The following is a 27867-nucleotide window of genomic DNA, read 5'->3' as shown; positions in this document are numbered from 1 at the left end:
CTTACTGAGGATGAACACATCAGTAAAATCATAGAATCATAGAACAGTTTGGCTTGAAGGGACCTTCAAACATCATGTAGTCCAACTTCCAAATGATGTGAGATACAATAATTCATTGTGTTAGAAGGATGGTACTAGATGAAAAATATTTAGATTAAACTAGAATGCTAGGTGCTTTAAGGGAAAAGATGCCAACATAGTGAGCACACTACTTTTCATTGCCAAGTGTTGTTAAGCCTATTACTAATTTCTAGCAATCCAGGCTTTGCTGGATTTCCTTTGGCTACCAAGGCCCATGAGACTGTAAAGGTTGCATAGGTTGTAAAGGATGACAGGAGTGTGTGTTAACCAAGTGTTGGTGGATCATGTATTACTTTCTCTTGCAGGACTTAGCACTCAGCAGTCTTAAGAGCTTCTCCAAATAATAGTTCAGTATATTTGCCAACATCCTAGCAGGGTGGTATTTTGCCATTTTATAGACAATCATAAACACATTAATACTTTCTGACTGTATGGTATAATATGGGAATCATAAAGGCTTGTGTAAAAAGCATTATTCCTCCCATTGTGGCAAGCAGGTGTGTAGAGTTCATGGAGAAAGGGGCATAGAGTATGCAGTAATGGGTTATTCAGCTGGCCAACAATGGGTTACTCGGCTGCCCAGCAATGGGTACCTCTAAAGGAGAAGCTACCAGATGACATCCAACCATCAGCCTGAACTTACATCACTCATAGCAGATGTTAACATGACTCTGTCCCACCCAGAAATCTCACTGCTGGCTTCAATAAATTAACAAGATTATATTCATATATTTATATTTTGTGTATAACTTACTGACGCATGTAAGCAGGTATGTTTTTCTTCCAAATCAATTTCAGGTATTATGCTCTTTAAAGCATCTTTGGATAGTCTAACTTCGAAAACCTGAAGGCATGAGTAGGTTAATGGCATCTTTGTCTAACAGAAATTAATTTTATGAGAATATGGGCAATGGGGGAAATATATTCTTATTGGGCACTCTATGACTAAAACAACTGACTAAAATAGAAATATTGAAGTCTTATTATGAAATATACTTATCTTGAAGCCATAGCTGTCAAGATAGCACCAAAAGGAACTACTAGAAGTCAAACACCACTTCATCTCAACCATTTGTTCATGTCCAATAAAACCTTCAAGATCAATTTAAGCATAAATGCTTGAGAAACACTTGGATACTTTGGGAATGGGGTTAGTTGTTGGTTTATACAGAAATGTATAAACACCACCTAAACACTTTCTACTGAAAAAGAGCTTGTGAAGCTTGTGTGATGATCTGTTCTGCTTCAAACTACTGACCTAGAATAACCCATGTAATCTGTTTACCCTATCTGAGTGTGGTAAGAATAGCCGTATGTTCATATATATATTCTGGCATTGAAGTAATGGGAGAAGTGTAAATGCCTTAGCAAGACAGATAAAATAGCAGGGGACAGAGATCATCCCTGGCAAGTCTCCTGGGTACCTCCTCTCTAAATATCAATCGGGCTTCACCCAGGCAGATTTTATGTCCTTGTTCCTGACCACACATCGGCTGGATGTGGTAAGACACTGGCTATTTTGTCATTATTTTTTTGCATAAAAGAAAAGAAAATAAGTTAAAAGTGCCCATACAGTGCTCAGGATGCTGGCAGGCAGAGGGAAGGGTGGGAAATAGATGGTTTTCATGTTCTCACACCCATTGTCTTGCACTGGGCAAAGCAAACTGGATTATTTGGGAGAGAGCACCACAATTTCTTTCAGAACCACTGCCTGTTTTGCAATTATCTTTTTATATGTTGCTTTATTGTTATTTTTTAATCGAGGCAGAGAAATCTATGATTGGAAATAAGCCTGTGGGATGATATGTTGTACTTACCTGTGTTAAAGCAATACAATTAGGATGTCATAGATGACAGACAATTCTGGAATAACCAGTACAAAGAAGGATTAAAAAAATTAAGATGAAGTTAAAAGTAATTCAGAATATAGTAAATAAATGCTTCATCACATTTTCCAGATCTTCTGTACTCATAGATCCTTAGGTTAATATCCAGAGTTTTTGACCATGTATATAGATAAAATGGCAGTTTGCCTATAGCAGGCAATGAAAGGAAGTAGCCTATATGACAGTAAACTGGTTTCCAAACCATAGGTGGTAGAAACCGCTTTGGAAACCTATTTCATTAAGAAAAAGATTATGTTCCTTACCATCATAATTATAGTGTTTTCAAGCACGCCTGAATTGGATTTAACTCATAGCAAAACACCACATTGAGAAAAACACCTTGTTCAAGAAAAACTTACTTTGGTGTTTATTCCCATTGACACTAAAACTCTAAAGGGTTTGACAAATGGAATTTAGCTTAATTAGGGAATGAATACAATTATATTCTATTAAAGGGAAGTGTAGGCATACAAGCAAAACGGATTACTTTTTATTTTTAACTTGGAATTCAAATGCAGGAAAAGGCCTGTTATAAGTTATTTTCCCTTTCTTCACTCCCAGAAAACAGAACTAAGCCTTAACCTGGATAACCATGTAAAGAATTTACTTTTTAAAACTGTGATTTGACCCCATTCTGTATGAAGTCTGTTTTCCTACTGGGGGTCTCCCTCCCCCATGTTTGTATTCTCATCCAACAACAGGAAACAGAACTATTCTTCACAAGCAGAAGGATATGACTCTGAGCACAGCTCCACATACATGTCTTCTAATGGTTCTGACACTTTGTGCCGTTCCCTCAGTTATTTCTCCCACCCTTCTGCTGCCTCTAAGGCTGGACCAGCATGATGGGTTTGATGACTTATTTTTCAGATTGACTGTTTCCCCATCTAGCTCACTGCACACCTCCCAGCGGAGGGGTATATTTTGTCACTAGCGAGTTTTAACCAGAAAAAACCCAAAGGAATGGTGTTTCTGTTGAGAGAGGAGGGAAAAATATTAGGAAAGGTAAATTAGGATGGGTCAGATTTTCAGATGATTCTTAAACCTGGTCCTTGGCCTTTGTTGGGTAGGCTTTTCAGTGATTAAATGTGTGTATTTAAGTATTTCCAGGTGATTATGTTTGGAGACTTGGAAACCAAAAACCAGGAGTCTCAACAGGGGAAATAAAATGCCTTTTTAGACTAGTGGGTTAGAAGCAAAGTTGGATGTGTGGATTTTTATCAGGCTGTGAAGAAGGTAAAAACCTAAATTTTCTCCTCTTTCAGCATTCCTGTTCCCCTGAATACAGTCCAATTCTGTGTGTCCCAGTCACACAGAACTACCGTTTGAATGCATTTGCTTCAAACACTTTACCTCTTAAACCATTGTGAATGCCTCAGTCAAGGAAGCAGACAATGCCACATATTAAAACATAAGCTCTGTGTCTTCTTCCAGCCCTGATGCTGTTTAAAATACCAGAGTGATTTCTAAAGATTTAATGTAGTTAAATTGTGATAAACTATGCATCTTTCAAAAAGTATTTCTCACCACACAGTTATGTCTTGCCATGCATGTCAGCCTTTTGTAATGGCAGAGGAAAAAAAGTCTGGTTTGTTATACCAGTAGAAATTTGTAGTCATCCCAATTTCTATTGATGTAAAAGTGACTGTAAGCTGTCACATAAAACTTTCTGTATAGCACTTCAGCTGCTGCACTATAAAGTATCTAAGCAGGGTTTGGGAATGCTCCTTTCTCACAAAACAGAATTTATTCATTGAGAAACTGCATCAACTTTAAAAATTATCCTGAAGGTAGTACAATGATAATTGGATATCCCTTCTTGAATTCAGAATATGTGGGCATGGCTGCTTGAATTTCGACATACCCTGTGACCTAAGTTAACACCTGAGAACGCCTGAATTAACAGTTACAAGTAAGGGACACCGATAAACTTTGTGCACAGAGAAATGGAGCATATTCTTCAAATTCTAATAGATCAGAAAAAGCTGCAAGGCCCTGTCAGTTGTGCTCAGACATCACACACTAAGCATGTGAAAAGTGAGTGAAAAACGGGATCACAGCAGGAGAGAGGCCCAAGTAACCACAGTGCACAAAAGTATCTGTTTGCTAATGACCTGTTTGTTTTAGACCAAAAGTTTATTATTGCAGTCAGTAAAGATAGGAGTTGAAGTGCACACACAGTTTGTGGCAGTCTTGGTCAAAGTTTGTATTAACAGGTTTTGAAGGATAAACAGTTCACAACAAAAAGCTGCTTTGTAGCAGACTGTATTATGGCTACCAGCAATTGAAATGCAGAGCATCCCCTGAAATGCATTTAACATGAATAAAACAAAACAAACCACGAATGTTTTCTGTAGGTAGAATTTACTTTCTGGCACTGCTTTGATGATTACTCAAGATCCTGCCTGTGCCATGGATTTCCACCTGTTGGTGGTGTTTGCATTAAGTTGTGTAACTGCTTCTTAATGCCTATTATGTAAGGATACATAGATTGCAGCTCCATGAGGCATCCTGCACACAGCACAACTGATAAAGAGCTAATGCAAGCATGGTTTCAGAGATTACTAGTGGATGAATCTTATATTAATTAAAATCCTTCCTACATAAGTCAAATGCTTAATACAGAAGTGTAGATTGTAAGTTCAAATAGGGCTCAGAAAGTAGGTAGCTGTGGTTGTCCTGTTGTGATACAGTATATAAGTTTTGTGATATTCATTGAACATATCAGTGCAATGGTCAGAGTGGGAGTTTTGCCATTGGCTTTTGCCATGCTATGATTTTACCCCAAGGATGTCTGGCTATATCAGCTAAAACACAGTAACGTGTAGATAGAGAAGGCATCAGAAGAAGACATAGTCAACATTCACTAGGTCACTAGGCTTGGTTTTGTTGTGTTTTGTTGTTGTTTCTTGAGGTTCTTTTTAAATTGTATACTATTTTTATTGGCTTTGCCTTTTTTCTTCTATTTAATCTAATTTTAGTTAGGCTAAGTACAGATGCATACTGAGCAAAGAGAAGTTTATCTCAGATGGTATACTAAATGCAGAGTTGAGCCCGAAATAGAAGAAATTCAAAAGAATGGGCATGGGGAAAGGAATTTTAGTTCAGCAAAAATGTTTTTAAATCTAAATTTAAATTTAAATCAGGATTGTGGACAGAGTTGCAATTTGAAATGTTAGCTATAAAAACACTTTTTTTTCTTCTCTAACATTAACATAACACCTTTATAAATTATTAATTTCAATACCTTAACAAACCCCAAAAGGTAGATTTAAGGCATATCTTTACTGGAGTGCTCCATCAGAATATATTTTCTGGTATGGTTTTCTGAAAATGCATACTTTGCTTCATATGGAACCTTTTCAATTCTGAGTATCACCTGACTACAAGAATGTGAGACATGGCACATCTGTGGTCGTGGTCAGGAAACATCCTACACCGATTTTGCACAGGAACAGATAGAACAGGGAGCAGAGAGATTGGATCATGCTACTGATCACGAAGTTGCAAAATGGCATTTGGACTCTTTGATCATGCACTGTTCTGCTTCCAAGTTTTGCAAGTACAGAGATATGGACAGCTTTTTCTCCAGATCTGCCTGATCCAGGTTTTAGGAGACTTAACACCACCTAATAAGAAAATAGATTATGTTTCAAAATGTATTCACTCTCACCTTGAGGGCTGGTCAGAAAAATATAACATATCTATGCTAGTGCTGGAATATTAGTTAAAATATAGTAACTAAGACATTTTTAGCAACAAGTGCTCCTAGTGTAAACAATTTTGCTCCATGTTTCATCATACTAGGATTACTGATGGTACCTCTTGGCTTATATGTACTAATGGTCTACCAGAGATGCTGAAACTGAATAATGAATGGCCAAAAAAGTAAGGATGGTCCTGTGATGTAGCTGGATTTCAGGCTGATATTTACCCCATAATACTCTTGAAAGTCTGTTCCAGAAATTACGCTTTAACTGCATAGGAGCCTTCTCCGATTTCCAGTCTGGCCTGTGCTTCTCAAGTGCTATTTTCTTTTTATTCATTAACTTCATTAGCACATCCTAAACTTGCTTCTAAGAAATACTAAATATCCACAAAAACATATCTGAGAAACGTCACACGTGGAAATACACAGCAAGTTCTTTTATGAAAAAAGCTGGTGGGGAAACACCTCTTAGTTTGAGCGGTGCAGCTCTGTTCGATCTTGGAGGCACTGCAGTAGCACACATAGAAAAAGAGAAGAAAACCTTTTGCAAGGAAGACCCCAAGGCAAATGCATGCCCAGTACATTCTGATCACTAAAGGAGATTTCCGAATACACATTCAAAGCATACTGGCCTAATCAGTACTTTTTATATTTCATAAAATCAGACTGGTGTAGTAAATCCATAACATTAAAAAGTCAATCATAAAATACAGAACTGGTATCTATAGTTTACTGGCCTTTATTTTTCTTTTTTTGCCAGTTCCTCAGAAGAAATAAAACACTGTTGCTTCAAGAGGCTCCTCATCTTGCCTTTCAATCTGAATTTATGACACATTGCACGAATTTTATTTTACCTAAACCCCTGTGGCATGTTCAGTAAATCACACGGATTGATAGGTGCTCAAACGTGCCTATTTTTTTATGCTGGATGAAATGGGCTCTTTTTGTAACTTTGTGTCTCTCTGACACTGGCATCCTAAAGGCAAAAGCTGATAGAAGCTTCTCTTGTACCTCAGGTTAAGCTGATTAGGTCCTAATGAAAGGCATCAATCATTTCTCTCCCCCAGAGGACCTCGCTCAAAACACCTCTGTCCTACAGCCGAGGGTATTTTGCTGCAAGGGAATGTGTAGTCTAATCTCTTGCTTCAGTTCAAACAAGAACCCTACAGAAACCACTGTTGCTTTACCCCTCCTACAGAGAGAAGCAAAGGTGAAAGTGCAGCAAGAATAAACACAGCATATATGATCCTGTGTTATCCTAAATCTGAAGAAGCTGTGGAGTGATTCAGTCCTAAGCCACAAACAGCTTTATGAAACCAGCCTGTCATACTATGACCCATGTAATTTTCCTGAAGCAATGGTTTGTCATGTGTGAAATACCAAGCTAGTAATATGCACTGTTCTTTTATAGATGGCAAAGGCCAGGGTTGCAAAAACATAATCTCTTAGCAATAAATGATATCCTTTTCAAGATCCCTGCCATTCCAGGTGACTATCTTGGAATAACTAAGCAATTTAATAGTTTTGGATATACACATAAAAAGATTTCTGCTCTCACGAAGATATAAGGTGCTTGGGAAAGTATTAGGTTATGCTTCAACAAGTAAAAAACCCCAGCCCTAAGGAGGGTTTTATCATGTTGTGAGATGAATATCTGTTATTTAGTAATTGAAAAAGTATGTTTTTGCCAGGTCAGTTCGTATCATTTTGGTCAAATGATCATTGATAGATGGTGAAATCTAGCACTGCAATACAATAGTCGGCTGGGTCTTAGATCCTAAACAAGGAGATATTTTTTCTGCAGTTTCCAGATCCAGGAGACACATGAGTGGGAAAAAAATGTTTTTATTTGGGAAACATTGTGGGAAAATTACTCAACACGACTTGAATGTCAGAACTGAAATGTAACAACTGGTGTGGCCAGATCAGTGTGAAGAGAAGGCCAAAGGCAAAAAACCTGCTTTTGTCAGGGTTCTCAGTTACTTTGGTAGTACTGAAATAAAATTTATAGTTTTCTTTCTGTTGACTGTGCTCAGAGATAAAATTTCAGTTACTTAATTATATATATCTATGATAAACTAAAGCCTGGAGACTTTGTATGTTTTGGGGAGACTGACTTACCAAAACAGAAAAAGGTATTTAGGCATCTATGGGAAATTTTGGTTCCTGCTTGCTCTTTGCAAAGCCCAGCTCAGTGAATCCGTTTTGTCTGCTTGGGTAAATTGGGGGGCAGGGTGTATTGCCCTTTGCACATGCCTCTCTGTTCACCTGCAGAAGAGAGAACTAAATAGGAGATTGGAAAATATTGGGGTTGTAAAGCCTTCATTGCAATATATGGAAGCCTGCATCAGGATCATTGTATCAGGTCAGAACAGTTAAGACGCTCTCCTAACCCACCCAAGGTGTTTGCAAATATGTCTCCAAAGGTCTGAGAAAATTTCCCAACCAGCAAGTCCTAAATTAGTCTGGAGAAGAGAAGGCTCAAGGGGGACCTTACCGCTCCCTACAGTTGCCTGACAGAAGGATGGAGCCAGGAGGAGGCTGATCTCTGCTCTCAAGGAACAAGGGATGGGACAAGAGGAAACAGCCTCAAACTGCACCAGGAAAGGTTTAGATGGAGCTGAGGAACAATTCCTTCCCCAAAGGGTGCTCAGGCACTGGAACAGGCTGTCCAGGGCACTGCTGGAGTCACCGTCCCTGAAGTGTTCACACACCATGTAGACAAGACCCTCAGTGACATGGGTTAGTGGTGGCCTTGGCAGTGCTGGAGTAAGGGCTGGACTGGATGATCTTAAAGGTCTTTTCCCACCTGGCTGAGTCTATGTTCCATGTCAGAGGCATTAAGACTATTCCAGTGGCTCATACAGCAGAACCTTGACTAAGGTCCCAAATACCCAAAAATGAGAGAAGTGGGATATTATGTGATCCAACACTTGGGTTATATAATCTGTTGCAAAGACTCTTCTGCAATGGTAGTTGAAAGAGCTGCCTGTGATCCCAACTTCTATTATCTACAGTGCTTTAAATTATAGAATATGACAAGTCCTTCTAAAGCCAACAACTGCACAATAGAACAAATCCAAGCAGTGAAAAGCACCTCCTTTTGAGATCCTGATGAAAGACTTGCCTAGCATCTTATAATAATTAGGGGTGTGTTATTCTAGAACAATTTGCAGTCTCTCAAGGATGAGTCACAGATTTTTTAATGAGATGCTGATTTTTTTCAAAATAGTGTATACATAAAAAGGACATGGAACTGTTGGAACAAGTGCAGAGGAGGGCATGAGGATGATCAAGGGACTGGAGCACCTCCCGTACGAAGATAGGCTGAGAAAGTTGGGGCTGTTCAGCCTGGAGAAAAGAAGGCTGCGTGGAGACCTCATAGCAGCCTTTCAGTATCTGAAGGGGGGCTATAGGGATGCTGGGGATGGACTCTTCATTAGGGACTGTAGTGACAGGACAAGGGGTAATGGGTTAAAACTTAAACAGGGGAAGTTTAGATTGGATATAAGGAAGAAGTTCTTTACTGTGAGGGTGGTGAGGCACTGGAATGTGTTGCTCAGGGAGGCTGTGAATGCTCCATCCCTGGCAGTGCTCAAGGTCAGGCTGGACATAGCCTTGGGGTGCATGGTCTAGTGCGAGGTGTCCCTGCCCATGGCAGAGGGGTTGGAACTAGATGATCTTAAGGTCCTTTCCAACCCTAACTATTCAATGATTCTATATTGCCCTCAGCTTTGGGTTTCTTTATTCCTTTATTCCTTGGCTGTTTGTTTCGAGAGGGGACCAGATGAGAAGAAACTCTTCTGTCTGTCTTCTGCAGGCAAGTTGGCAACAAGTAGTAGTCCATTAGGATTGACATAAAGTCATTAGTGAAACTTGAAATACCCACAAATAGAAACGTAGATTTACCCTTTGTATAACCAGAGTCCCACACACATACTCATTTTTAACAATTCACAAGTGGCTAATATCTTTGGGGTATTCAAGAGTACTTAGGGCCTATATACAGTAAATTAGTTGTTTCATTTGTGCTATTTTTTTAGACAAAATCAACTCTCAGCTAAAATGTCAGCTTCTCAAATACCCTCAGCAAACAAAAGGAGAGAACAGAAATAACCGCCCTTACAAAATGTACCCCCTATTCACAGCAGGCATGGGCAAGTTTGCATTGTTACAGCAGATAATTGCTCAAGGTCCGAGCATGGGAGAATCTTATTCCAAATTCTGCCATTCATCATCCCTAAATTAAAAATGTTGGCAAATTCCTTTTGATAGTGAAGATTTCCTGATTTATATATAATACAGGTATGTGTGTAATTGCTTGATAGACAAATGGGGCTAAGAGTGCAAGTGCAAAAGTTAATTTTACTCATTTTGTCCCAGTTTTGTTCTGTTAGAACAAAAGCCTTTTTTGTACTAATGGAGCAAGTTCAAGAGAAAAGCTAGGAGCAGCTTGAGCTGAAATGCCCTTATCTCTCCAAAGTTACAGTAACAAATATGATATTTGAATGAGAAGAAATTACAGAAACACGATGTGCTACATTACATAGGAGGGAATCAATGCACTCTTAATGAGTTCTGCATTTGTTCTCAAGATAAAGCAGATGAAATAGAAGAAATCATTTGTCTTGAAAGGAGATATAAACTATACCCAAACCATTTCTATGTACAATCTTATCAGTCCATTTCATGGCCACTTGCCATTCTGAGATGCTTTTAATATATTGTATACCAAAGGCAATGCTGCTGACATCGAGTTCTGCAATGGCCAAATTGCATATTCATTATTGTTCATAGTCATGTGAGGTCAAGTTCGGTCATGGCACACAAAGAACCTCTGTCTGGATCTTTACTCCCTCCTCACGCCGTTTTTGGTTTCTAACTTTTGTAGCACTCCCAGGGCTGAAAGTTTCTTTTTCAAGAGGATGCTGTGTACTCTTTTGTAAACATGTCTCCGTTACTAAAAGTGACATCATGGGAATCACTGGGAATGAGCTGGGAGCACAGACCCAGGGTAGAAGCAATATAAAAAGAAGTCCCCCTGGTCCTTTCTCCCTCCTCCTGCCCACAGCATTGTCTAGCAAACAGGTACTTTGTTGAACTCCACTGGAAGCTTCACGAGGAATTTAAACATAGGAAGGACTAATCATTATTTAAAAGAAGAGTCCTGCCAGCTCCTTCTCATCTGTAGGCTGCTATGCACAATGTGGTCAGCAGCTTATTCACACAAAGCCAGGGTTCTGCTGATTTGCCATCATATGCAAATTACCTCCCTGGACTCATTGGCATGGTAAACACCTCAGTTTAAGAAGTTTAAAAAGATGGATTGCAAAACTTAGGCATGCTCCTGCTCATACTGGGGTCAGTGGCAAGCCTCCCATGCACTTCAATGGCAGCAGAACAGAGTCCCCCTTTACTAGAAGCGGGACCCAGCTGTATTAGAACTTTTTGGAGCACATGCAGCTCTGAAAGGCTGTTCCCCTACGGCATTCCAAACTTTTTCCCATTTGCTTGATTCCATGGCAACACAACATCACCACCAAACTCTCAGTACTGAAACAAGATTTTACTCCTAAGCCTGAGGATTTGCACCAGTGTGTCCTGTAAACAGATCTGAGCTGCAATTGCCATTGGAGTAACTCTGTGTCCTTTTCAAGTGAGTGCCAAAATTATCTGTGGATTTATTTTACAATAAGCCAAGAATTTCCTACAGTTAGAAAAAATCTGCACTACAATAATACCAGAAACAACATTTTATTACTCAGAATCACTATGTTAGTGTAAAACACTGTATCTATTCACTATTCTTTTCAAAACAGTCTAGAGAATAGCCTAAGCAGTTTTCTCATAAAATCTACTAAAATCAGACTCTGGAGACTGCATAAAATTATGATAAAACTATTGAGGCTTTTCTTCTGTTTTCTGTATTACTTATATCACAGAAATAATTGGTTTGCAACCTGAAAAATAGAACAGTATAAAAGCATGTGAGACAAAAAACAAAGCAAAGAGCCGTATTAGGTTCTGAATGTGCTACAGTTCATCTCTCATGGAAGCAGACAAGCTTGCTTTATACTTGGCAGCTGACAGTTTGCTCTGAGTTACATTACAGGATTATGAAAATGAGTGCACTACTACTTGGTTCCCTACTTTTATGTGTGAAAGGGGAAAAACAAGTGATTCCATGCCTAGAGAAGGTAAAGTTGTGTGTAAGCAATATCAATTGTCCTTTATAATGTAAAGCAGCTACTAATAAGAATTTTAACTGCCTTGTGTTTCATGCATTTTCTTAGACAACAGATGCAACCATTCATTACCATCTGTTATATTCAGTTTTCATGTAATTCAGTTGTTGAATCTTCTCCTTCAATGTGACTTCTGAGATAATTCTGTTACTTTAGTCAACAGCTCTGGCTTCCCTGTTGCACACAGTCTTACACAGACTGACCCATCCTTGAAGTAATCATAGAATGGTTTGGGTTGGAAGAGACCTTAAGGCTCATCTAGTTCCCACCTCCTGCCATGGGCAGGGACACCTTCCACTAGAGCAGGTTGCTCCAAGCCCTGTCCAGCCTGGCCTTGAGCACTGCCAGAGATGGGGCAGCCACAGCTTCTCTGGGCAACCTGTGCCAGTGCCTCAGCACCCTCACAGGGAAAAATATATTCCTAATATCTTGTCTAAATCCACCCTCTTTCAGCTTTAAAGCCATTACCCTTTGACTTATCCCCACATGTCCTTATAAAAAGTCCCTCTTTGGTTTTTTTGTAGGCCCCTTTAGGCACTAGAAGCTGCTCCAAGGTCTCCCTGGAACCTTCTCTTCTCCAGGCTGAACAATCCCAACTCTCTCAGCCTATCTCCATAGGAGAGGTGCTCTAGCCCTTTGATCATCTTTGTAGCCCTCCTGTGGACATGCTCTAACAGGTGTACATCCTTCGTATGCTTGGGGCGTGAGCAATGACCAAAATGTGGGCTGCAGCATTATACTGGGACTTTGACTACTGTGATCTGCTCTTTATGCAAAGGCTTATGAAAATACGTGCTGTAACATTGGATTTCAGTTTCCTGAATGGAGCTCAGGGTTTCTCCTTTTGATGCTTCCAATGCACCTAGGACGAAATCCATGTAATCCTGAGTGTGGGATGTGGCCCTGCTGACTGGCTGGACCACAGGACTGGAGATCAGACGTCTCTGGCCTCAACAACTCCACCAACCCAACAAGATGCTCGTTATGCTAGTGGAGCAGAGATAAGGATGCAACAACTTAGATCACACAAATCTGACAGCAGCACTGTGCCTCTCTGATGGTATTGTCTTTCCCTATGGATGGCCTGCTGGGCTGGGCTCTGGTTAGTGAAGAAGTTACAAATCCACTTAGCTGCAGTAGACCCAGATGAAAGCAGAATCTGCTCCTTCTTTCCCAGCTGACCTTCAGGAATTCAGCTCCACAAAAAATTGATATAACGTCAAAAGCTTTGTTATAAAGCCAGACAGTTATGGGCTTGTACTTCAGAAGAGGCCAGAGATTCTGGCTATGTTGCTTTTTAAGACCACAACTTGAAAGTGGGTGTTTGGCACTATTTAAACCAACCCTCCTTCACTAGAACTGACACATAGAACTGCTCATCAAATTTGAAATTCTTGGACCAGATTATAAGAAAACTGGGGGAAAACCTATAGTATGTGCTGTAGTAAGAAATACAATTAGAGATTGTCCTTTATACAGAATGTGATGCCATAAAAAATGGTGCTTTGCTATGCACAAATGCTGTACTCTGTATTATGTAGAAATACATGTTTTGAGTTGTACATCTCGCTACTCTGTCTCAAAAGTCTTATATTCCGTAGTCCACTCTGCAACACAGTAGAGTACCTTGTCTTGCTAAAGGAGGAAAATTTGTATTCAAAATCTCTTCAGACACATGAACTGCAGAATGCTGCTTGTGAAGTATCAGGTCTAGTATCTGTGTGCTATTCCCTGGGAGGCACTCATGGGAAGCGGGGCAGCTCACACATGCACGCAGTAGTCTGGGGTTTGTCCATCACATCTTACACACTTTCCATGTGAAAAGTGTTTGTAATTCTTACAGAACAATTCTTGTTTGTAATATATTAAAAATACCATCTAGAAGTGAGGCCTCTAAGAGAATACCTCCTTGGGTTGCTTAAATTTATGACTAGAATATTTGCATTACCATAAAATGATGCCTTGCATTTTGTCACTTTATTCCTGTGTTGCGCTGTTTAGACCAACCATGAAGACTCAGACTTCAAAGAAACGTAGGTGCTCGCCCTCCATAGCTCTGTAAGTCAAGCCACGGAAAAGCTATCTTTAAATAGCCCGTCTGCCAAAGCCAAATTCCCTCTCGGCCCATGTTTGTTTATATGCAGCAATCTCAATCAACATTTACTCTTGCACTCAGTAAAAGGCAAACTGGCACCGCTGCAAGGCCGGGTGGGCAGATCGATGCCTGTCCCGAACCTTCCGCAACTGCTCTCATTTCAACAGCAGCTGCAGCCCAGAGCCGCTACGAGCCCGTAGAAACACGATTTTACATCCTTTTCCCAGCGTTTTTCCCTGTTGGCAGCTCTGATTTGAGGGCAGAACAGTGTCTGCCGCCGGGAGGAGCGGGTGAGGAGGCGGTCTGGCAGCGAGACGGCGGCCGAACGCTGCTCATGCACCTACGCGGCCCGCGGCCGCTTACTCCCGTCAAGGAGGGGTACGGCGGCTCGCAGCGGCGCCCGCACGATGGCGACGGGCGCTCAGGAAGTCTCGTCAGGCCCGGCGCTGCTGCGCGGCTCGGCGGACACGCCGGCTGAAAGCGGCCGCGGTGCTGCTGCAAGTGGCCGCTAGAGCGGGAGCCGGAACCGGGTGCGGAGGTGCCGCCTCCGGCAGCGGGGCGGGGCGAGGGGGAGCCGTGGGGCGGGACGGGGCGGGCCGCGGCCAGCAGCCGCCGGCGGAGCGTGGAGCCGAGGTCGGGGGGGAGGCCGGGCGGCTGGTAAGTGTGCGGGGAGCCGCGGTGGGGAGCTTACGGGGTCGGTCCTTTGGCAGCTCCGCACCCCGCCGTATTCTTCTTTATATCAGCGCTTGTGAGCGTGTGGGGTCGCGGAGCGCGGTTGCCGGCCCGCAGGATGGCGTGCCGCGGCGCGGCGGCTGTGTGAGCGGGGGCTTGGGAGGGAGGATTTTTCTGGAGGTGGGTATGGGGCTGCTCTTGCTTAAACAGGCTTTTAATGGCGTGGGATTTGAAGTTCATCTTTTGTGTATTGCCGGTGCAGCCAAGGTCACCTTGAGCACAAGAAGGACACATTTCGTTTTCATTGTGAGCTTTCTTCTATGTATTTATTGGGTGGTTTAGATACCGATTTGCTCGAGCACTAATAAAGCATTGAGTATTGGGCAAATTGAGTATAAGAGCCGGCAAAGAAAAAAAGACGACTTGCGTACTTGGGCTGTGCAAAGATAACTATGTGTGTGAATGCGATAGATCCAGTCCGCATGGGGAGCTCTGAACGGGGAGGGGGTGTCTCGCAGGAGGGGTTCGTGCCTGCTCGGGGAGGATGGTGAGAAAGACAAAGCGTTGCACTGAAGTTTTAGGCCTTGCTCTTGAGAATGTTCATGTGTAGGGTGGGAGCAGTCTTGCTCCTGGTGGCTCATAGCTTGGCCGTGCTGTGCGTTTCTTTGCGGTGGGCAGATGGAAGAAACTGTATTGCCACTTCACAGTTTCTCTAGATGGAAATGCTGGGGTTTCTGCTTGAAGCAGTTTGATGTGCAGTCCTTTGCAGATCAACCCTACAACAATAAGTTGTTTCGGTGTGTTTTACTTTTTATTTTGTACAAGGGAGAATTATTTTGCTGTGCTTATTACATGAACTATAAAACTTCCCCTTTAATAGTGCAAGTTTGGACTTCGCTACTGCTTTATAATCCCACAAGCCTGTCATGACACCTGTGTCAGCGGCACGTTTGGATTTCGGGCTGTGCTTTTGTACACAGCACTCCATTTTCCCAGCGGTTTGCAAACTGGTTTGACTACAGCTGGATCAGACACATAAAATATACCGTGCGATAGGACTGGGAGAGAGCCTTAATGAAACTTCTTTTGTAAATAATGGGTGTCCTTGAGAAGCAGATGATGAAAGAGCGAGGTCATGGTGCAAGAGAATAGTAAACTTTGGAAAGTGTCTGAAGTGCGTATCGTTGTGGTAGAATGGTTTAAAACAGGCAGTGAGGAACAGTGGAAGAGTGCAAAGGGACAGCACTAAGCTGTAATGAATGGGAAGAAGAGCAGGGAGAGAAGAACATGTAATAGTTGTTTGGTGTGCTGTGTTTATGGAAATTGAAGGTGCTAGGTTTTTTTATCACATTAAAATCATGCTGATTTCTGCCTTCAGTGAAACTTCTTCAGACCTAACTTCTACTTAAGGGTGCAGAAATTTCAGGTTGCTAATCTGTTGCTAGATACCCATCACTGAAATGATACATATGTATGTGTGTGTATACATATGTATGTATGTATGTTATTATTTTGCAGCTCTGATCTTCAGTTCAGCTCCTGTGTCATGGATGAAACTGCTTTGTCCCTTGGAACAATAGATGTTTCCTATTTATCCGCCTCAGCAGAATGCAGTATCAATAGATGTAAGCATTCCAGTGAAGAATGGGTAAGTAAAAATTATGAATATTAATGGCAGTGCTTATTTTTTCTTAGAGTCAGAGGTGGACTTTTTTATTGTTACGAAGAATGAAGTTGAGGCATCACCTCTCTCATGCATGAGGCAGTTTGGTTTTGATTTCACTTGAAATGTAATGAGGAGCCCAAGTTGAGTGCAGTGCTACAGAACAATGTTGTTAGAAAAGAAGAACCTCATCAAACTCTTTTGATAGTCTTACAGTCTTATGGTGTGATATTACTAATCATTTTATATTGCAGTAAATGTGCAGAATCCCATTGTGGAGTAGACTGAGATCAAACGGAAAGCTTGTTGCTGTTCTGAAGCATGTCGTTTGAAATGCACAAGCAAAGAGGAGTGTGAAACTAAAGATGCATGGTTGTGTAGCTGTTGTAGCTGGAGTTTTTTGTGCAGTATGAGAGGTAAAGAAAATCTGGTGGCTATAAATAAGGAGTCAATTAAAAGTGTGTGTCCTCTGTGGAATGAGTCTTGGGATTTGAAGGAGGCAAAGGGGTCAGTGAGCAGAGATGGCTGGGTGGAGCAGAAAGAGCCCATGGGAACTGTGCTGGTCCTGCCTGGTTAGAAGCAGAGGTCTGGAAGCATTAGACATGTTCTGGAGAGGGGGAGTTTGAACTTGGTACAGAAGAGTTGGACACATGGTCAGAGTTGAGGGAAAGGACAGATGTCCTGGCAGCTGGGTTTTCTGTCTTGCTAGATGCAAGTTACATTGGACACCAAGTTGCGCTAACCAAGGGATCCATGGGAGAGTGGGATAAAGGCAGGCGAGACACAAGAGATAGCAAGGAGTTTTTGTAAGACACTTGTGATGATTTCAGTCAGGGCTTGGGGGCAAGTAGAAAGAAGACAATATTGTTGGAAGGTTGATTAACTTTGGAATTAGCATTACAGAAGGTAATAGAGAAGGAATTGGGTCAGGTTTATTATCTTCGTGCTTCTTTATTTCAGATGGAAAACTTAGGCTTGTAATATTGGCCAGTTCCTAGTGGCCAAATATGATACATGCACATTTTGGTTTTTAGTCGTCTTTAGTGTTGCTTTTGACTTTTTGGTTGTTTCTCACTGGGCTGGCTTTCTAACTGAGTATGTGATGATCTGTATTTGTGCTTTCCAGCCCTTATGCTGGTTTAAGGTATTGGTTCTACCCTGCTTTTCTTCCACTTAAGTGTGCTGTTTTAAACAACATTTTGATTTGGTTTGTTTCTGTAATTTTCCTTTTATTAAAAACTTAAGAGTAGATGGTTCACAAAATGGCAATCCAGTGCTCGTTCTCAGGCAAGCAATAATTCAGTAGACTTCAATGGAAACAGTTAATGTCTTTATAAAAATTATAGTCAAGTGTATTTTCTTAATGTCCTCTCATACAGAATGTGTTCTGTGAATGCAGTTACTTTGGATTTTTTTGTTCTGTAATCTTTAGAAAGACAGTGTAACATTGGAAAAGGCACAGTAGTTCCTCTTTCATATCACTTTGCATGGAACTGCTTGAAAAATAGCCTGCAGAGTCAATGGAGTTAATGTTTTGCATACATCCAACCTTCCTTCAGTTCCACAGGGTGGTGTCCTGTAAAGTTGAACATATATTGCTCATATTATAAGCAGTGTTACATTATTGAAAGTGTAATTTACTGCTAACTTCTTTCACTTTTCTCAGCTGCCAGTTTCCTTGCAGTTTCTTATTAGGGTTGTTATTTATTTTAAACTTTTGTGTGTCAGCAAATACTGCAGTGCTTAAGTTACAAAAGTACAATACTGATTTTGCTTTTATTTTGTGAAATTATATCATCTGGAGATAGTATAACCTATTTTAGAAAAATCTTGGAAGAGTTTGTCTTAGTTTTATGTAATTCGGGGGGTAATTACCTTTTTTGTTTCTCACTCTTAGTTTTCACATACTCAGTAAAACATGTATTTCTGGCTATTTACACAGCACTCTTTTGTTCTGCAGGGAGAGTGTAACTCTAGGCCCACTCTCTTCCGATCTGCTACTTTAAAATGGAAAGAGACTCTATTGGGCAGAAAAAGGCCTTTTGTGGGACGATGTTGCTACGTGTGCACTCCCCAGAGCCGGGTAAGAAGATTATGGAATGGATTATGTTTGACAACGTGTAACTGCAGCATGAGGAAGTTTCTGTAGTTTTCTTAATTTCAGAATTGAGGTCACAATGTTTTTGCTTCATAAAGGAATATAGTTTTTCACCTTTGTGGTTATATTTCTTTGTCACAGAATTAATGGGTGATGCAGACCCATTGTGATGCTTTGTCTCCTAATCAGACTTACTCCTTGCACAAAACTCTCCAGCTCTCCAGATTCAGCACTAGGAAATTGTGTAGGAAAAAATTATCTGCTCTGCTAGATTAATAATGAAAATTTGGTTCATATGAAAGTATTAAGCCTTACTTTTAGGACACTTAATTCCCTATTATCAGAATAAATACAGTTTTGAAAGTAAGCAATGTGCTTCCCGTCAAATTTGAAGACATCAATTCTGTACTTGAGAAGACAGGTTGGTTTTTTACACCTAGCTGATTCTCGGCTTCTCTGCCCAGCCTGTAAACAAGGAGCACCAGTTACAAGAGTGGGGATATTTGTCTGCTGGGAACAGTGTCAAGATGGGGGCTCCAGAGAGGTTGCTCAACCTGATTTAAAATGTGAACTTTATTGAACTGCAGCGGTCAGCTTTCCATAAGCTGAAGATGCAGAATGCTGATAAATGGCATAATGCAGTCTGCAATCAGTTCATCATGTAACTTGACTTGTGTATACTCCCTGGGCTTTAAATTGCACTCAGTTGTACCTGTGCTGAGTTCCATGATTGTTTGGGCTGGAATAGAGTGAAAATTTCCTTTGTTTCTTTGACCAAGGAAAAGTTGTTACTTCACTCTATTCCTATGCCAGAACAGAAAATTGCAGCAATGAGATATGAATGTGGGCTGGAAATCCAAATGTGCCGTGAAGGCTAGGTGTGATAAAGGCAACAAGACAAGCAGTTAGATAAACTGAGACTACTTCTAACAGACACTTGAGTGTTTTGACTTGTAAAAAGATGTGTAAGAATCCTCAACTTAAGGCTTTATACATTTAGTAATGAATCTATTAGTAATTAGGCTGTTTCTCTCAATTTGGGAATCATACTTTAAAAATAAAAATCTTATTCTGTATTTTGTTCATTTAGTAGGAAACTAAGTAACTACCCTGAGATCCCACTTAAGAAAGGGGCATGACCTGATTAAGCCCTTTATTGCATTATGCCACAATGCAGCAGACAGTAACAAACCAGATCCTTTCATTAGCCTCCAGATATTTCGCTTCTTTTTCTTTTGAGCTGCCTATTTTGTTAATTCTCTTAAGGAAAAGGGATGGATGAATGAGACAAATTTACCTATGTGTGTTGGCCGAGCTAACAGCTTGCTGATGCTGGAAGTGGGAAGTCTAGCTTCTCCTCCTTGTTTTCTTTCCTGCTGTCCTGGGGGCCGATCAAGTTCACTATCCAAGCAGAAAATTGCCTGCTTTATTTATTCATTTAGTCTGGCTGTCTTAGTTTTCTGCCTTGCCTGAATGAAGCTGGCTCATTAAAGGGTGTGATAAATGCTAGAGGGGGTATAATTTAAGAGGTGAGGGAAAGTGTTCAGTGGGAAAGGGTAGGATGTGGTGTTGGGAGCTGGGCTTCTTCCTCACAGCATCATGGAGATGCTTTATCAGCTCACTTGGTCTCCCAGAACCACATTCTCTGCTTGACACAGATCCGGAAGGAGTTAAATAAGGAAAAGCTAAAGTGTGACCTTACAGCTAGAGGATGAATTTCACAGAGCAAGATGGTAGCCTAATAGATCCCTGGTCTGGACTTGAGCATTGAGTGGTAATTAACTTTGTTGCTGACTTTCTGTGAGACCAAGAAAAAGTCATTTCACTTCTTTTTGCCAGAACATCTCATAAGCTTCAAAACCCACAAAATATTACCAGTGAATAGTCAAGGAAATTAGTATTACCTTGAAGCTGTGGCAAATGGTGTGTCCTAAAAAAAACACCCCCAAATAAATGAGACTCTTCCCTGACTTCCATTGCAGAATTGGTCATGAGGCTGTTCTGCAGCTCTGCTGTAGCTGGTGACTGCATCCTTCATTACCCTGTTTTTGTCTTCCTTGACATGCACAGTCCCACTGATTTTAGCTGTAATTCACTGTTGGCGTGGTACCAGTTTTATAATTAAATATTATTTGGGCAGAAAGAAGCTAGCCTCTCGGTCAAGGTACTTGGAATATGGAAGATTAAAGTTTAGGTCTTCCTGCTAGGAAATATTTGTTTATCCAAAGTGGAACTGCTTCTAAACTCATCCCAGAACAGTTAATAGCCTGGCATGTAGTGTCTGTACCAGGCATATAGAAGGCTGGGTTGAGTTTGTTCTTCAGGCAGAGCAGGAGAGTGGAGATTTGCCACTTAACCATGGATGGATATCCTGACCCTTGGTTGTCGTTGTGTGATGCCTGATTTGCTGGCAAACTGGATGTCACAGACATAGCATCAAAAGGGTTGTGATTATACTAATGCTAAGTGTGGCTTAATGAAGTTCTGTCTCAAAGATGGGTTCTGTATTATGACGAGTCCTGGTTTATATTACATCAGAACATGATAAAATATTCTGGCTTGAAGAATGCAATCAAAACAACCATTTCTGTATTCAGTAAAGCCTAGAGAATGCTTTGAAAATATTGAAGTGGGAATAGTGACTTCCTGAATTTAATTTTCATTTCAGAACAGCTTGTGTGAACTTAATATGCAAGCTCAGCACTTCTCTGCTTTTTTTTTTGTTTATATTAGAGCTGAAAAACTTAGTATCTGAAATGTTATGATGAATATAAAGACACAACTATTCTTATGTAATGAAATAGTCCACTAACCTTTTTTTTCTCCCTGGTTTTACAGGATAACTTCTTCAACGCTAGTATTCCTTCTTTGGGTCTGCGTAATGTCATATATATCAATGAAACACATACAAGGTAATGTAGCAGGTCTGTCTTTTGCTCTCAAAATTCAGTGTGTTCTGATCTTAGGACAGAAAAATCTCTAGGATAGTATTGACTCAGTGAGTGTATGTTGCTGTCCTAAAATGCAGGAATCAGTGCTGACTTCAGGAAAGTAATGTACTTGTTGAATCTGGCTGTTTGTATCTGGGAGGTGGGCAAAGTCCTTTGGGGTTATAGGCAAGGAATGTAAGGGTCAAACCTGTTTCACAAAAACCAGAGTGTGTTTAAATCCTTTCTCCTTGGTGCAAAGGCAGCATCCGTAGCATAATGCTGAGACAAGCTGTTTTATTCCCATGCTTCAAAATTACTTCAGGCTGCATTTTCATTTACTGAGCAGATCTGGCTCACAATTTAGGCATTGACTGGTACCGCTAATGACAATTAAATCTGAACATGTCTTGCAAGACTGTCTCTCCTCTGCCTCCGTGGCAGAGCACAGCTGCTGAAGGATGGTGTAGATGACCTAAAAATGATGATGTATCTTTGCGCTATTGGAAATATGTCTTGTGTTCTTGGACGAAGATACTGAAAGTACACAAAAATCTATTCTGTTCTATGGAAAGTTAATAATGCTTGCTAAGGTTTTTACAGTAATCATTAGCATAAGCAGATCCTGCAGTGTTTGTTGTAGAGTCAGAGCAAACAAAGAGAGGCCAGCAGCCCAAAAGAAATGAGCCAAAGTCTCTGAGTGGAAGAAAGGCAGCATTGTGCTGTGCTTGAGAGGGAGGAAGCTAATGTTAGAGGCTGTTCTTTCTTCAATTTGAATTAATGATGTCTTTTTAAAACCTTGTGGTTTAGAATACAGAAAATTAAGAGAAATAGTGTATAATATTAATCTTTTTTTAATTAGTTTCAAAGGTCTAACGCTTGAATGGTTTTGAATGGTCAAGTTATTTAAATTAGGAATATAAAGGCAACAAAATATGGGTTAATGAATTACTCTGAAATAAAATGCCTTTAGCTCAAGATGTCATTATAGTATGAAAATTGGCAGTTTTAATGAAGTTCTGAGGTCCGATGGGGTTACTTAGTCACAGTTTCTTGTCCTTGGAAAGCAAGAGGGATTCTCTTGAATTCCTAGTATACTGTATCTGCATTGAGACATTAACACAGCCTTTTTCTGAGGTGTATGTCAGTTTTATAATACATCTTGACCGGGTCTATTCTGCGTGGTTTTTGTCTTTTGTCATTGCTAAATTATTAGAAAACAGATTTTTCTAATTGTACTACATAGTAGCTAAGCTGTAATATGAATGTAGAAGCCTTTATACCTTAACAGATCCCTGCAGTAGCTGTATGCTATTGTGATATGTTCATAGTTACCAAAATTCTTATCAGAAAAAAATCTTTAACTTTGCTTTTTAGAAAAATCAATAAGGCTCTCAAACTCTGATGAGAAGGGGAAAATGGAAAAGCAATTAAAGCAGAGTCACCAGTCTACTTCCCTGGCAGCATGAACAGCAAAGTTCTCTGTCCTTGGTCTGAGTATTTGTATAACAGTTACCTGTCAGACTGCTGACGACTTGTGCATGTGCACTCATGTTAATTATAGTGCGAGTGGCCTGTTCACTCAGGTGGTTTGCCCTTTTGCAGTGTAAACATTCCTTCTCATCTTTCCTAGCTGGTTTTAACCCAGGTATAAACTTACTGAAATGTCGTAGGGAGGTTTAACATCCAGGATCAGTAACTTGGGTGACAACAAGGAGCAAGATCTTGGCAGCACTCCAGCATGGAAACCAACATGAGCACTGCCATCCATAGTTTGGTTTGAGGCACTTGCTGGAGCATCAGCATTGCAACAGCAGCTGTCAGGACAGGGTTTTACATAATACAGAATGCTCTGGTCTTAGGAATGGCCGGAATTGAATTTCTTCTTCCAACTGTTAGTTTTTCCCTACCACATCAGCAATGCTGTTTGGGAGTCCTAGCTCTGTTTGTTTTGGGGAATGACCAGCATGAGTTGGGGCTTGTCTGGTCCTGGCCTGGTGAGTAAGGGTAGTAAGGAGAGAAAATAGTAATGAATATTCACTGCTGGGGACTGGATTTTAGCCATTCCTGTATCATATACATTATCTTAACTTGATGTTAGTAAAACTGTTCAAAATAACATTTTCTCAGGTAATTACTGTTGATATGATCCAGAGAGTAGAGAACAGGGTTAAAAGAAAGAGCTGGGCAGCATAAACTAAGTAGCCTTAGTTAAACACTTGAATGTTAGAGAGATTTATTGATTTAGTGGTTCTACTACTTTTATAACTTTGCAAGGAGAAACTACGTAGGAGGCATGTATGACCGGGAGTTTAAAAACACTGGAAAAGAAGAAAAGGTTATAAAAATAGTGGTTTTAGGGTTGGTGGCTAACGCAAACATACTTTCAGAAGTGTCTGTGAGAGTTTATGCTGTGTGTATGTGAGCAACTTTCCGAAGAGAACTCAGTGTTTTGTGAAGAAGTTGACAAACCTCTTAGCTGAGCACTTTCATTCCCTGTTGGAAAGTCACCGAAAGGGGAATCGGTACTACCTCTTCTTTTGTCTTTGCTGAGCTGGGGAGTTGGTTCCAGTGGATAGATAAAATGTATACACTGGTTTGTAGCTAATTTCCTGTGAAACTGTGGATGTTTTAGGGCCAGTATCACCCTCAGCTGAAGTAATGCAGACCCCAGCTGTGTCAGATATCTTGTGCTATATATTAGTTATATCATCCTTAACATTAACATATTGATTATTTACTAGAAGATGCAGAAGCTTTTAGGCAGCCCTTCATAAATCTTTACTTACTTTTGCTTCTTAATTGTGTTTTAGGTGTTTGTATGTTCTTTTTTTGTTATTTTTTTTGTGGTGAAATGGTTTGAGGGTCATATTCAAATATCCTTCATATTTTTGTAGGTACAGAGGGTGGCTTGCGAGACGCTTTTGTTACGTCCTTTTTGTGCAAGAAAGGGATGTTCATAAGGGTATGTTTGCCAAGAATCTGACAGAAAATGTGCTAAATAACAGCAGGTGAGATAATGCAAAGTAAACTTTTCTCTTTTTTTGAATGACTGGTACTTTGTAATATGATTTAAGAATTTGGAAATGGCAGGTTTTGAAAATCAGCCTGTGAAAATATGAGAGGGTACAGTATCTTCAGCACAGCTTTTCAGGTCTGTAGCTTGCAATTTCCATTTGAATAGTAAAAGTGGAGATTAAGAGCTATAATGCTCCAAGTGAATGATGCACAGTGTGTGGACAGCAGACAGTACATGGAAGAATAAATTGCTACATGTGGACTCTTGAAATGTTTGTTTATGTAATTTATGTTTATGTAATTCATGTAAATTATTACCACTGAAGTCATACTGCAGTCATAAGAAGTTGTCAGTGTTTCAGAAGTAATAGCAAAACAGCATTTTAGAGTACCCTGTGTGTACACCAAGAGCATGAGGCATAACTGGAAAAAAGCTGTAGAATGAAATAACCCACCCTCTACTTTGTGGAGCTTGTTTTCTGTTTCATATACTGCATTTTGAGTGGCATGTTGAGCCCCTGATAAGCTATTAAGGTATAAGTTTTCCTTGGACACAAAGAAATTCATCCGTCTACTCCTTGAGTCTACTCTTGTCAGAGGGCATACACTGCCTACATTAGCATTCAAAACTCTCCTGAATTTTTAATGTTCAAGTCCCATCTGAAGATCAGCGTTGCTTTTGTAAAGCAAAGCAGACTGCATTGTGCTATAGTTATAGTGTGTAAAACCACTTAATCTCTGTTTGATGTGTTTAAAATGGGGAAAAGAGTCCTTATAAAATTCAGTTACGCTTTGCAAAAGTGCGAATTCAAGGAATTATGCAGTGCAAAATAGCAACTGCATAAATCTGTCTGGTAAGGTAAGTGACACTGCTGTGACAGAAAAAAAAAAGATACTTCAGCTATTCTTTCTGCATTTTAACTTTATTAATAGTTTCTGAAAATTAGCGATCATTTAGTATCAGTACCTGTGAACAGTGTACGTACCATACATGGTCAACTTTGAGTGCATTCACCATTGTCCACCTATTTAGTCAGAACTTAGAAAACTATTGAATTAAATTTGATGCATTTGGAGTGCATGGTATTTCAGTGTGCAGATTCTTTTATGCCTGCAAGGTGCTCTTGTGGTGATATGTAGCTCATAACATATCACTGTCCCGTAGCAACCCAGCTGTTGTGTGTTGAACGCTTCTGTTGCGTGATTGTCTCATATGTTTTACTTTTTAATATTAGAGTCCAGAAGGCCATTGTAGATGAAGCTTCTGAACCAAGTACTCCAGGTAGTTTTGTTCAAACAGATCCTAAAGCTATCAACAAAGTGAAGAAAAAAGCCAGGAAAATTCTCCAAGAAATGGTAGCAAATGTGTCGCCTGCTTTAATCAGGTAAGAAAAACGGCTCATCAGTATTGTCAGTGGGTAGAAAGATGGCCAAGCTCGCTCTGTGTTATACCAACAGAGCTTATAACACATTCATAAATAATAGCTGTTCTAAAAAATAATACATTATTTATTAAAATCCCAGTTCTAATGGTTAACTAATGAAATAGCAGTTAGTCTTCATTTTCCAATGCGGCAGAAATGATCTGGCTTTTCAAGGCATAAGTCTTGTGATAAGGTTAAATAAAAGCATGTTTTTTTTTCTTCTGAAAGCTGGATTTGGGGCTAATGCTTAAACCAGTATTTAGTGTCCTTTGTTTCAGGCTCATATGGGTGAAAGCAGCTAGCTGCAGCATCTTAAACTGTGAAAGATCCTTTTTGTCACTAGCCCACTGAATATCATAACCCAGAAAGCACTTTAGACGAAATCTTCTGCTGTAGTGTCTACCCATTACTACCAGGGATGAATTTGTGTCTGTAATGTTCCTAGTCCTTTACCAAGTTCTATGATGCGAGTCCTGTATTTTTCTAACTATATTAAGTTCTCCCACAAGACCAGATAGATACTGTCACCTAATATAACTAGCTTAGTTATTATAATTGATTATACAACCACCATTAATTTGCCTTGTATGCTAAGTGGTCTTTGCCCTTTGAACAGCCTTCACTGAGGTTGACACTAACAAGATTTGTGTCATAACTGCAGGAGGCTGAAATGTGGTTACTAACCATGGCTTAGCTGATAGGCAAAATCTTGTTAAGCAATTGGATTTTGTAGTAATTTTGTTTGAATATAAAGTAATGAGATCTTATGGCTTTGCCTTTTGGCATATAGATGCAATATGAGAGGGAGGCAGAAATGAATGGAGCTTTTTGAATTGTGTTTGTTCTTCCTTCAGGTTAACCGGCTGGGTGTTGCTGAAGTTGTTTAACAGCTTTTTCTGGAATATTCAGATACACAGAGGTCAAATAGAAATGGTCAAAGCAGCAACAGAGGTAAGGAGGGTGGGAAAAATGTAATAACATAGATTTCTGGTGTAGTTTCTAATAATGCTTACAGCACTTTCTCTTTTTAGAAGAGTTCTGCTGAGTCTGTGATACCAGATTTGTAGAACTTTCTCATATGTGTGAAAGAGAGTTTTTAATTAAATGTAGTGCTCTTTGAGTTGTGTAAGCTAAAATAGTATGTGAACTCTGGTTTTACCTTTGATTCAGGATCAAATTTGAACCATCAGGCTGAATGGTTATTGCAGATAACCTTCATCCAGCAATATTTTGCTTTTTGTGCTGAGCCAGCCAGTAGTAAATCAGTAGTAGTCTATTTAGGATTTTTCACTCTTGCCTTAATTTGGAATAAAAATCTTTAAGAAATAAACTTCTATTTCTTGCTAGAAATTTGTTCCCAGTCATTCAGTATTTATTGAAATCGATCAAAATAACTCCTGAATTCTACCATTTTGTTTACACTCAAATTAATTGATTCTTCTTGCAGGGTTTTCCTTAGAAAGATAGATTAGATAAATGAAACAAAATAAAGTTCCTAATATTTTCTTTTATCTTTTGATTACAGTGTTTGATGAACCCCACTATTCATAAATCCTTGCTGATACCTAATAGAAAGAAATAGAAGTACCTTGGTGACACTGATTTAGCCACATCTGTTTGTTTGATTGTTGTCTGAATACTGTGAGTCTGAAGAAACTGGGAATATTAATCATTGTAAATGTAATGAATACAACTAAAAACTGCAGCCCATGAAAATAGCAAGTACAGTTGACTAAAATGTCTTTGTGTCTCAGCTGACTGAAAAACAGAAGGAAACAAACTGATGCTAACCAGAAAATACCATCACTTCTGATACCATGATTCTAGCAATCTCAGTGATTGATCAGAAAAGGAGTAATATTCTACATTTCTTACCAATTGTCTTCTTTTTTTCCTTCTCTCTCCACAATAGATGAATTTGCCTCTTATCTTCTTGCCTGTTCACAAATCCCACATTGACTACTTGCTCCTTACATTCATTCTTTTCTGCCATAATATCAAAGCACCCTACATTGCTGCAGGGAACAATCTCAACATCCCCATCTTCAG

General features: G+C 40.0%; 1 protein-coding gene across 5 annotated transcripts in view; it reads left to right on the top strand.

Moving 5' to 3' along the window:
* The first annotated feature begins 1460 nt into the window (after nt 1-1460).
* GPAM (glycerol-3-phosphate acyltransferase, mitochondrial) overlaps nt 1461-27867 on the top strand; it is a 46743-nt gene continuing 20336 nt past the window's right edge. Inside the window, exons 1-8 of one of the 5 annotated variants that reach the window (XM_061372673.1) lie at nt 1461-1583; nt 16207-16336; nt 18312-18434; nt 21288-21361; nt 24274-24387; nt 25630-25779; nt 26673-26769; nt 27731-27867. In XM_061372673.1, coding sequence (XP_061228657.1) covers nt 1579-1583; nt 16207-16336; nt 18312-18434; nt 21288-21361; nt 24274-24387; nt 25630-25779; nt 26673-26769; nt 27731-27867 — 830 coding nt within the window. In that variant the 5' untranslated portion in view covers nt 1461-1578. Of the gene's footprint in view, nt 1584-14162; nt 14307-14552; nt 14678-16206; nt 16337-18311; nt 18435-21287; nt 21362-24273; nt 24388-25629; nt 25780-26672; nt 26770-27730 lie in introns of those variants that run through there. The other 4 variants (XM_061372676.1, XM_061372677.1, XM_061372675.1 and 1 more) reach the window with 4 other exon arrangements.

The sequence above is a fragment of the Neopsephotus bourkii genome, unplaced genomic scaffold, assembly GCF_033783945.1.
Source record: "Neopsephotus bourkii isolate Nb327-2 ecotype Australia unplaced genomic scaffold, CSIRO-AGI_Nbou_v1 NB_1615, whole genome shotgun sequence".
In the NCBI taxonomy this organism is placed as follows: domain Eukaryota; kingdom Metazoa; phylum Chordata; class Aves; order Psittaciformes; family Psittacidae; genus Neopsephotus; species Neopsephotus bourkii.
Note: the sequence above shows the minus strand (reverse complement) of the source record. Positions and strands in the feature narration are given on the sequence as shown.